Source organism: Chiloscyllium plagiosum, chromosome 31 (assembly GCF_004010195.1).
Source record: "Chiloscyllium plagiosum isolate BGI_BamShark_2017 chromosome 31, ASM401019v2, whole genome shotgun sequence".
Lineage (NCBI taxonomy): Eukaryota > Metazoa > Chordata > Chondrichthyes > Orectolobiformes > Hemiscylliidae > Chiloscyllium > Chiloscyllium plagiosum.
This window is the reverse complement of record NC_057740.1, coordinates 37,594,599-37,606,712: the sequence shown is the minus strand read 5'-3', so window position 1 is coordinate 37,606,712 and position 12,114 is coordinate 37,594,599. Positions and strand designations below refer to the sequence as shown.

The 12,114-nt window shown below is 43.1% G+C and overlaps 1 protein-coding gene across 2 annotated transcripts in view; it reads right to left on the bottom strand.

The window, feature by feature from the left end:
- cers1 (ceramide synthase 1) overlaps positions 1-12,114 on the bottom strand; it is a 56,824-nt gene that overhangs the window by 14,077 nt on the left and 30,633 nt on the right. For both annotated transcript variants that reach the window (XM_043721405.1, XM_043721406.1), the window contains exons 3-4: positions 4,230-4,410; positions 848-1,009 (exon numbers count right to left, since the gene is read on the bottom strand). In XM_043721405.1, the coding sequence (XP_043577340.1) occupies positions 848-1,009; positions 4,230-4,410 (343 nt within the window). The remainder of the gene's footprint in view (positions 1-847; positions 1,010-4,229; positions 4,411-12,114) is intronic.

Genomic DNA, 12,114 nt, shown 5'->3' with positions numbered 1-12,114 from the left:
GTCAGGGAGTCCAGAACTAGAGGGCATAGGTTTAGGGTGAGAGGGGAAAGATATAAAAGAGATCTACAGGGCAACTTTTTCACACAGAGGGTGGTACGTGTATGGAATGAGCTGCCAGAGGATGTGGTGGAGGCTGGTACAATTGCAACATTTAAAAAGGTACTTGGATAGGTATATGAATAGGAAGGGTTTGGAGGGATATGGGCCGGGTGCTGGCAGGTGGGACTAGATTGGGTTGGGATATCTGGTCAGCATGGACGGGTTGGACCGAAGGATCTGTTTCCATGCTGTACATCTCTATGACTCTATTTTCAAACCTTTGTCTAGGTCACCCCTCAATCGTCTAAACTCAAAAGGGAATACAGCTAAAGGAGGCAACTCATTCTCCTAATTTAACCCATTAAGCCCCCAACAGTTCTGCCTACTCTGTGATGCATTCATTCCCAAAGCTAATATATCCTTCCTGATGTTTGGTGGCCAAAACAGAATATAGTTCATAAAGATGGCCAGCAAGGTACAACTTTTCACTCCCTTTATGTTAGGTTCTTTGAGACAAAAGCCAACATTCCATTGCTTCTTGAGATCACTTCTTATAGCTGCACAGTGATCTCTGAACATAGGACACCCAACCCTCTCTGCTCCTCTGCAACACTTTTTGACTTGCATTTATATAGCACCTCTAACAGGGGTGAGCACCCTGCACTTTGTATGGAAGGAAAGAGTGAGCAGATGTGGGAGATTTAGCCTGAAGCACTATTGAAGAGATGAGGCAACCCCTCGTGGATAATGGCCAATCATGGATCTGCTGGGATGCTTTAGCCAAGAACAGGTGAGTGCAGTTACTTACCAACTTATCGCAAAGGAGCAGCAACCAATGTTGGAAACCACATCATTCAGCTTGTGGCGGACACCAGCTCGGTTTTTAAAGTAAACATTGAGTTTGGTAAATTCCAGCAGAATATCATTTACATCATGCAGGAAGAGAACTAAGATCCCGACATTGTGATACCTGCAAGTGAGAGGAAGATGTAATATATTTGTGGACTTTAGTCATGCTGTAAATCCTTAGTAACCAGTTGTGAAGTTATAGAGTCATCGGCATAGAGTTAAACAGCAAAGAAATAGACCTCTGATCAACACTTGAGCTCAAAAACAGGTGATAGGAAGAGGGGTTACAAAGAAAAGTTCTAACTCAGGACGTCATTTTGAACTTTCAGAAGCACAGGGAGTTTTACCCAAACTGGGACACAAACATACACACAGTCATCACGGTAGTGGCTGACCACAGACATCCTGTCTACAAATAATCTTCAAAGGCAATGATTTCCCTACATGTGTGTGAACAGCTTTCACACAGTCTTAACCAAGGTCACTGTCACACCCATTGCTGGTGCAGTACTGGAGACATACCCCACTAAGAACAGGATCACATGCGAGTAATCTTATATAGCCAAGGGTGGGATTGATGACTCAATCAGATAAGACAGCTTAAGGTATTGTTTCATATGCCTAGAGACCAGGGTCAGAAAAAGCACATAAAGCAACAGTCCTGAAGGACTGCTGCAGAGAGGAAGTGCAACATGGTCAGTCATTGGAAGTTGTGCAGAGAATTTGTTGTTAGAGTGAGTTTCGATATGTAGGACCTCACAAGGCAACAGACATTCAGAGAATATGCTAATACTTAGGGAGTGAATAAAGAATTTCCACCTAATATGGAGACTGTCCCCAAAGTTTGGTTCATGCTGTTGACTAGAGTCATACAGTCACAGCAAGTCATGCAGAGTCATACTCACCTCACAATAAAATAGGAAAACAATGTTCTAACACACTCCTGGCTGATCTCCCACATCGAAACCCTCTGTGAAGTGGCGTTCATCCACAACTCTGTTACCCAAATCTTTTCTCATGGCAAACCCTGATCTCCCCCACGAACAATGTACTCACTTCTCGAATTAGCTCCCACTCAAGCAACACCTTGATTTTAACATTCTCATCCTTGCTTCCAGAATCCTCCATCCTTTTCCCCGATTCTCCTCTCCTCCAGCCCCACCATCCTCCGTGATACCCATGCTCTGTGATTTCTGCCCTCTCCAGTTTAATTGCTCAACCACTAGTGGGCACACTTTCAGTTGTCTTGGCCCCAAACTCTGAAATTCCCACAGTCCACCTCACTTCCTTCCTCATACTGGTCTAAAATCTCCTGAGGTGACTCAATGTTGCATTTTCTTTTCTAATTCTCCTGTGAGCACCCTCTAAGTAGCCCGAGCCTTCTCTAGACCCAGAAATCTGTTTTGCAAATCTTCAGCGTAACTTTCGACCCCCGGTTTCAGACGACATACTGGGCTCATATTAGTAATCAGCCTCAATTTTTCACCCCCAAAATGGATGTTTTATTTCCAACGACCATATTTTAAGGTATAAAAGAATGAGCAGATGATTCGGGCGGTGTAGTGGAAACGTGCAGGAGTTTAAGGCACACCCACTCTTTATAGCTGATCCCAGTACCAATGATTTAGTATGTTCATAAACACTTTGATGATGGTTGAAAATACTTGTTGTGAAGGAAGGTGAGCACGCAGGCTACAGAATGTGCGTTTTCCCAGGACCAAATCACCCCCACCACAACACATCCCCCACCCCACCCCTGGGGACAGTTGTGTTTCACATAGTTGCCTCATTGAATAAACCATCTCACTTCCATTTAATAGGAACCACTGGTATAACTACCTCATCTTAAAATGACCCACACCATCAGATAACTTTTATACACAGAATACCAGTCAAACCCCATTTTCAAGGGGATTTTGAGACTTAAGAGGGTGACTTAGTTGCCAACATCCAAGGTATGTTAAAGGCGCTATATAAATGCGATGTTTTGTTCTGCAGGCATTCAGCTCAGTAGATCAAGAGCCTTGACTGATTACCTCTAACCCTGCCCATTTCCAGTGGGAGTGATGTTTTCACCCTCATTTGTCTATGAACAATATAGTTTAAAATTTTGGGGCACAGATAGGTCCAAGCAAGAATAAATTATTTTTTGGTGATGTTCCAGGTCTGGATCCTAGGGTTTTCTGAAGGGATCCAGTAACGATGAAAGTTAGTGTGAATTGACCTTTTTGTTTAGCATGTTACAAATTGTTTTCTTTAGGATTTTAATTGATTTAGATTGAGATGGGTTGCCCTGGCTTTTAAACATGAGCAGAGATGTCAGAACAGAATGTTGGATGTTGATTGGCCTCAATCCTGCTCAAGAAGACTGAAGTCCTCAATAAAAAGATTTACCTTCTCAACTTTGTATTTACAAGCTTTCAACCAGGCAAGGAAAACCTCAAGGGAAAGCTGTAACAATACTGAATTAGCACAGTGTGACAGAGGCATGGTCTCTACTGAGTGCCCACTTCACTGGTTCCTGCTGTTAAAACATACTATAAATGAGGGTCAACTTGACAAATTGACAAGAGCATGTCAGGAAAATAGAGCAGCAATTGTTTATTTCATACATTCGTATGAGGAGAGAGCTTTAAACACTGTAATGTTTAAAATTCATTCTGGTGGGTTACAGAATACCCTCATAGTTTATAGAGATTACAACATGCATATTACAATACCCACCCTTCAATCGTTATTTGCCCACAGTCTTTCACAGACATTGTCTGTTCTTTTACCTAAGTTCTGATATTATGGCTTCTACACTATTAGCCTCAACAGCCTGAATGCCTTATTTGTTATTTATTTTTCTGTATATCCATTGCTTTGTTAACTTTGCTTATGTAAATTATTGCTTTGTATATGAAGCTAAAATTTTAATCCTTAATTAACTTAACCCTTTCATGTACCAAAGTTGCCAATCTTCTCTGTATTACACTGGAGTTTCCAGTAACTGCAGATTAAAAGGCTGGATATCATGGCAAACAAACTCCAGGAGAAAAAAAAATAGAAACATTAAAACACAAAGGCATATTCATTTTACCATTTACTTGAATCAACTTGGGTTTTTCAGTTGTAAAAATGTTGAAGATGGGAGGAAAAAAGGGTTTCACTGTGGGAAGGAAGAACTGATGTGAAGAAACTTCCAGAATTACACTCAACTTGAGCTGATAATGTTAAAACACACACACACACACGCACACCCTCTCTCTCTCACACACACACACACTCTCTCTCTTTCACAAATGAACAAACACACAAACAAAACACACTCACACATGCACACACAGACACACACCCACCTGAAGGCATAGGAGAAGGCGATTAGAGCCAGTGTTATCACATGATGGACTAACATCACAACAGAGTCCTTCCTCCAGGCATCCATGTACACAGTGGCATAGATAGCATGTCCATAGAAACTGCACTGAGCCAGGTAAGCAATGGCGATATCTTTCGGGACATCAATTGTTGCTTTCCATCCTGAAATAAGAGCATGCTGGTTAACTCCTTGTGGTATTTCCTGACTGAAATACAATAATCCTCTCTCATTTCCTGCTGGCCTTCACACCAGAGTGCAAGCTAATGGGATAATGATTGAGTCACAAGGCACCAAGGTGACACCAGGGCTCAGGCAATTTTTTCCAAAAGCCAAAGTTAAGATGCATTTAAGTTCATTAGAACCAAAAAGGCACAGATCAAGGCCACTCTGCCCATTGTATCTGTACAAGCTCTTTGGAAAGATCTATCTCACCCCTTAGTTTTTCTCCAAAACCCTGTTAATCTGTTCCCTTTGCTGTATAAAGCAGTCAGTACCTGAAAGAGTTAACTGACATCACAAAGATAAGCTCTACTCATCAAGACAGTCACTAGGGGCAGCTAACCAGAGTCCTGGTGTATATTCTACAAGTTCTCCATGTAGTCACCACAGTTGCAGAGACTATCTTCTGCCAAAGGTGGCACACTGACATTCTTCCCCACAGGACATCATTGGCTTAACTAATGCCATCAAGGAGGATCAGTCACAGTAAATCTACCAATGATATCCTAAGATAATCTAAAATATTTGGGGCGGTACACTGGCTCAGTGGTTAGTGCTACTGGCTCAATGCGTCGGGGACCCTGGTTCAATTCCACCCTCAGGCAACTGTCTGTATAGATTATGCCTGTTCTCCCCGTGTTTGCATGGATTTCCTCTGGGTGGTCTGGTTTCCTCCCATAGTCCGAAGATGTGCAGGTTAGGGTGGATCGGCCATGGGAAATGAAGGGTTACAAAATTTAGGTGGGTCTGGTAGGGATGCTCTTTGGAGGATCGGTGTAAATGGCCTGTTCACACTGTAGAGATACTATATCCCTGATCGTCCTGGCAAGAACAGAATTTTACAGTAAATTGTTGTAAAGTTGAATGCCCCTCTTCAAGTACAAATCTAGCTGCTTTCTGAAAATTCCAGTGGCATTGATTTCCACCACCACTGAAAGCACAGACTTTCAGACCTTAAAAACACATCATCAAAAAGAACAGATTTTTCCCCATGACCCCTTTGATTTTTTTTACAAATTACTTTAAATCTGTGGCCTTTAATAACTAACACACTCACCATTGGACACAGTTTATTCTTACTTGTTCTATGGAAACCACTCCAGTTAGGGAGGTGGTGGTGTTTGGATTACTAATCTGGAAATCCCCAGTTAACGTTCTGGGAAAATGCGTTCAAATCCCCCTGTCGCAGGCAGTGAAATTTGAATTCAACAAAAAGCTAGCCAATAGCAACCGTGTATAATTGTCAATTGTCATGAAGACCCATCAAATTCACTCATGTTCTTCCAGGAAGGAAATTGGTCATCCCTACGTGCTCTGGCCTAAATGCAGACTCCAGAGCCACAGCAATGTGGTGGATTCTTAACAGCCCATAGGGCAATTAAGGATGGGCAAGAAATGCTGGCCTAGCCAGCAACACCTACATCCCAAGAACAGATTTTTAAACATTGTAGGTCATTGAATCCCTACTGTGTGGAAGCAGGCCATTCAGCCCACACTCTCTCTCCAAAAGAGCCTCCGACCCAGACCCAGACCCTATCCCTGTAACCTTCCAATTCCAATAGTCAATCCACTTAACCTACACATCTTTGGACTGTGGGAAGAAACCAGAGCACCCGGAGGAAAATTCACATAGACAGTCACCCAAGGTTAGAAATGAACCTGGGTCCCTGGCGCCATGAGGCAGCAGTGCTGACCACTGAGCCAGTGTCACTCCTATCAATTCACCCTTAACTTTTTCCACTCTGTAGAAAGCAATTACACCTTCTACAGTCACCACACAGAACTAAAGTCTTGAATTGCTGGTGCCAGCCTGGTGCAAAGCTTCACATCAAGGGTTAGGGTTTGTATAAACAGACCACAAGTGCCTTCAGTGTTTTTATCTAAACTTCACTCATTGTTAAAATACACTCACAGTTACAGAGCAAGGCAAGACTAGAATAAGTGGAGGCATTCCCTGCTGTTTAACAGCTTGCTCTCAGTTTCAAATAACGTCACAAGATATTCTGAAAACACGTAATTGGAAGCACAACAGTTGGTCAGTCAGCATCTGTGGACAAAATGGGCAATCTAAAGCCTTTGTCAGAACTGGAAAAGAGTGAAATGAACAAGGATTTAAATTGCGATTTAAATCCCTATTTAATCAGAGCTGACTTGAGAAAGGGAGGGAGAGAATTCCTCCTCACCCATACCAAACAGCATGCATAAACTCCCTCTCTCTCACACACACACCTTTCCAGTCCCAAACACCCTTCACATGCACACGATTAGTTTGCACAGATGAGCTCGACATTAGAGGAGGAAGATTATAATTTAAAAAAAGAGCTGAAGTCACAATAGGAAAGACTGTGGAATGGTTGAGGACAGGGTGAAAGGAGATGGATGGTTTATGAAACAACTCACCTGTTGAATATTGTTGAATGCATGGAATTTTGCGTCAATGTTATGGCGTGACTGCAATGTTTTCAGAACATGATAAATCGGAGTAGGCCATTCAGCCCCTCAAGCCTGCCTCACCAACCTAATGATCTGCCCCAGGCCTCTACTCTTCTTCCATGCCAACACCTCATAAATTTTTGGATTATCAAGAAGTTGAAGGCTATCTGCTTCCTCTTTAAATGTTTTCAGTGATCTAGCCTCCATAACGTTTTGTCAGTTGTTCTCTTCCTGTTTACAAATTTGGCTCACATTACCACTTTCTGTCTCACTCCATCTTTTTTGTGCTTCACTTCAACATTTCACCATTTCCCACCTCCAGCTTTCACTACGGGCAATTTAGTATGGCCAATTCACCTGACCCTGCACATCTTTTGTGATGTGGGAGGAAACCGGAGCACCCGGATTCTGTCTCACTCCATCTTTTTTGTGCTTCACTTCAACATTTCACCATTTCCCACCTCCAGCTTTTCCTTTTATTGAAAATTAGATAATGTCACCCACAATCCATCCACATTTCACATTTCCTCCCCATTCTCTACCACATTAACACTCACAGCTTCAAGGAAGGAACAGTGGGACAAATAGGCAAAGCATTTAAAATGGAGGAATTCATAATGATTCCTTTGTGATGGGTCCATCTTCATTTGTGGAACCTGGTGGTTAGTTCAGATATTCCACACTTCCTACCACTTTTCTATAGCGCTTCTATGACCTCAAGATGTGTCAAACAAACATGAATCAGGATAGTACCAGGGACTGGGTTCTTAGGGGCCTGGTGTAACTAGGTAGAGGAGGCCTAGGTGGGGAAGCGACACAGGGGCCTAAGTCAGGAACAGCACTGGGGTCTATGATTTCTATCCCTGCCCCTGTGACTAATGAGGTATGTTTGAAGCATAGTCAATGTGGGAAATATGACATTCAGCAAACTCCCACAAACAGCAGTGTGATAACGGCCAGATCATCTGTTTTAGCGAGGTTAATTGAGGAATAAACATTATCCAAACGTCTTTTAAATGTTGTAACTGTATCCCAGCCACCACTTCCTCTGGAAGCTCATTCCACACACGAACCAACTCTCTTTTAAAAAAAAATTGCCATCATGTCTTTTTAAAATCTTTTTTCTCTTTCCTTAAAAATATGCCCCCTAGTATTAAAATCCCCCACTCTAGGGAAAAGACACCTGCCATTCACCTTACTTATATTCCTCATGATTTTATAAACCTCTATAATGTCACCCCTCAACCTCCTACACTGCAGTGAAAAGGTCCTAGCCTATCCAGCCTATCCTTATAACTCAAATCTTCCATTCCCAGTAACATCCTGGTAAATCTCTCCTGAACCTTCCTCAATGCTGTGCCATGGCTTCATTGAAATCTGCCTGAGGAGTCAGAATACACCTCAATTTAATTTAATTCTCATCGGAAAGATGGAGCCTGCGACAGTGCAGCACCCTCTCAGCAGGGCACCGCAGTGTTAGCTGGAACACTCAAAAAGCCCAAGTGCTCGAAAGCTGTTGGATTGCGGCTTGAACTGTGAGCGTGTGACCAAGAGGGGACGGTATTCTGAGACATGGTGCACATGAAGGTATGCTTGTGCGTTTAAACAAACAGAAGCAAAAGTGGGGAACCAATGGACTGGGAAAGCTCTGGAAATTAACAAATGAACACAGAAAGTAAAGTGGTGGAAAATGAAGAAGGGGTAGAAATTATGAGAGTTAACAACAAACAGTTTTTTCCAAATACTTCAGAGAAAAATGGACAAGTATCAGCTCAGTTATGAGATTAAGAGAACACTAGACTCATTCCTGGAATAAGAGAGTTGTCATATGAGGAGAGATTTATATGAATGGACCTCACTCATTGAAAACAAATAAAGTTTTTTGAGGGTTTCAAAGGATGGGCAATAATTCATCCTTTCACCTGATCAAAGTGTCCAAAACTTTGGATGCCTCACAGTCTCAGGATAAGAGATCATCTGACCATAGGAATTAGGAGTGGGAGTAGGCAATTCAGGCATTCGAGCCTTCTCTGCCATTTACCATGGTCATGGCTGATTTTAATCTGGTTTGACATTTGGGACTGTGCTGAAGAGAAATTTCTTGCAAATCTTTGGAATTCATTATACCAGGAGCTGTGAATGCTCGTGAGTCGTTTAATAGTATGACCATCACCTTAAACATTCACTCCCACCACCACCAACTGCAGTAATGTACTCCATCTACAACAGGCGCTAAAGTAACTCATCAAGGCTCCTTAAACATCACCTTCCAAACCCATGACCACTTCCACCTGGAAGGACAAGCGCAGCAGATACATGGGAACACCATTCCCTGCAAATTCCCTGCCAAGCCACTCACTATCCTGATTTGGAAATATATTGTCATTTCTTCATTGTCACTGGGTCAAAATCCTGGAATTCCCTCCCTAAGGGCATTGTGGGTCAACCAACAGCACATGGACTGCAGTGGTTCAAGAAGGCAGCTCACCCTCACCTTCTCAAGGAAAACAAGGGATTGGGGAATAAAGCTGACCTAACCAACAACTTCCACATCCTCTGAATAAATCAAAAGATTAAAGACTGAGGTCAATAGGTTTTTAAGTCTAAGAAATCAAGGGATAGCGAGAGGATGGGAAAGCAGACAGCAACAACTAGGAGAAAGTGATGGCTGCAGATGCTGGAGATCAGAGTCAAAGAATGTGGTGCTGGAAAAGCACGGCAGGTCAGGCAGCATCTGAGGAGCAGGAGAGTCAATGTTTCGCCTGATTCTCCTGGTCCTCGGATGCTGCCTGACCGGCTGTGCTTTTCTAGCACCACACACATCAACTCTCAGCAACAATTGTATTGAACAGCACAACATGTTCAAGGAGCTATACATGGGCCACTGCTTGAATTTCTCATGTTATGTAATGTCAAATTTTGTCATTATCTGCCACTGCATGCATTGAATTCAGTCAAGCTAAAACTGGCAGCATTGATGACAGCCCTAAGTTAACTTGGCTCCGCCACAACACTCTCTCTCACAATAATGCTCATTCACATTAAGCAATTCAAATGATGCACTGTTGCTGCATTATCTGAAATTCAGCACAAATCTCCGGCTTGGATTTCAGGCCTTAACAGGTTAACTTGATTAAAAATATTAGGATCTAATCATTCAACATTTAAACCTCAAATAGTTATTTATATTAATTTTTGTTCATGTTCTGTATTCTGTCACTTAATCCTTTGGAAGTGGACTCATTTGACAATATCAGAGGTTTCCCAGCTCATTTATCTCTATCTTTAAATTTTGAGATTCAGGAATTTTTTCCACAGAAGCTCTTCCATCTGGCAGGAGGGTCAGTAACCAGAGGGTACAGATGTATGGTAATTGCAAAAACAAACCAGTCAGTTGTTGTGATCAAGAATACAATGCATAAAAATGCAATGAAATGAGTTACAGTCGTAATGTACAAAAGGACCTGGATAAATACTTAAAAGGATTAATTGCAGAGTTACAGGGAACTGGCAGGTTGGGGGTGGAGAGTGTTATACTAACTGAATAGCCTGTTCAAAGAGCTGGCATGGGCAGAATGAGCCACACACACCTCTTTGCCCATGTATTGTCAGAGCACACACCCCTGATGGTTATCTATCTGGTTACAGCTCAGCCGAATAAAGAAATCCTCCTAATGCTTCGCATCCTTAAATCTCTCCTGACTTAGCCGATCACAGCCCACAGCGCAGCACTGCATACCATCCAAAAGATACGCTGCAGAAATTCATCAAGGCTCCTTCAACAGCACCTTCCAAACCCACAACTACTTCCATCTAGAAGGACAAGGGCAACAGATACAGGGAACACCACCAACCTGCAAGCCACTCACCATCCTGACTTGGAAATATATTGCAGTTCCTTCACCGTCGCTGGGTCAAAATCCTGGAATTCCCTATGGGGCTACCTACGCACGTGGACTGCAGTGGTTCAAGAAGTTAGTTCACTTAAGGGCAAGGCAATAATAAATACTGGCCTAGCTGGTGATGCCAAGATCCCCTGAACAAACAGAATAAAGCACCACTGCTATGGACACGCGGGGAGACACCACCCAGGATTCTTACTCCTGGTCACCATTTGGTGTCCTCTGCTCCAAAACGCATGCGTGCGCAAATCCCTCTGCCCTGAGCACCTCTCCGATGCTGCCTTCCTCTACTCTCCAGAGATTAGCAACTCACTGGCTGCTGATTTACAGGCATGAAGCCCCAACATTTCACACCTGATGATGTAGAATATTGACACAGTGTGCCAACAGGCAAAGCCACGTTTTAAAAAGATACAAGCCTGCAAAAGGTTAGGTGCCCACAGTGAGAGGTGACTGTAGCTCGAATAACAGTAAACCAGCACCAGCACCACATACTCCACACATCTGAAATATCTCAGTCACTACAAATTAAGATTTGGAGGTGCTGGTGTTGGACTGGGGTGTACAAAGTTAAAAATCACAACACCAGGTTGTAGTCTAACAGGTTTATTTGGAAGCACTAGCTTTTCGAGCTTTGCTCCTTCATCAGGTGGTTGTATATAAACTTATACTCAAAGTTTGTGAGAAGATTTGTAGCTCGGGTGCTCGTTGTTGTGGTTCTGTTCGCTGAGCTGGGAATTTGTGTTGCAGACGTTTCGTCCCCTGTCTAGGTGACATCCTCAGTGCTTGGGAGCCTCCTGTGAAGCGCTTCTGTGATCTTTCCTCCGGCATTTGTAGTGGTTTGAATCTGCCTCTTCCGGTTGTCAGTTCCAGCTGTCCGTTGCAGTGGTTGGTATATTGGGTCCAGGTCCGATGTGCTTATTGATTGAATCTGTGGATAAGTGCCAGGCCTCTAGGAATTCCCTGGCTGTTCTCTGTTTGGCTTGTCCTATAATAGTAGTGTTGTCCCAGTCAAATTCATGTTGCTTGTCATCTGCGTGTGTGGCTACTAAGGATAGCTGGTCGTGTCGTTCTGTGGCTAGTTGTGTTCATGGATGCGGATCGTTAGCTGCCTTCCTGTTTGTCCTATGTAGTGTTTTGTACAGTCCTTGCGTGGGATTTTGTACACAACATTGGGTTTGCTCATGCTGGGTATTGGGTCCTTCGTTCTGGTGAGTTGTTGTCTGAGAGTGGCTGTTGGTTTGTGTGCTGTTATGAGTCCTAGTGGTCGCAGTAGTCTGGCTGTCTGTTCGGAAATGTTCCTGATGTATG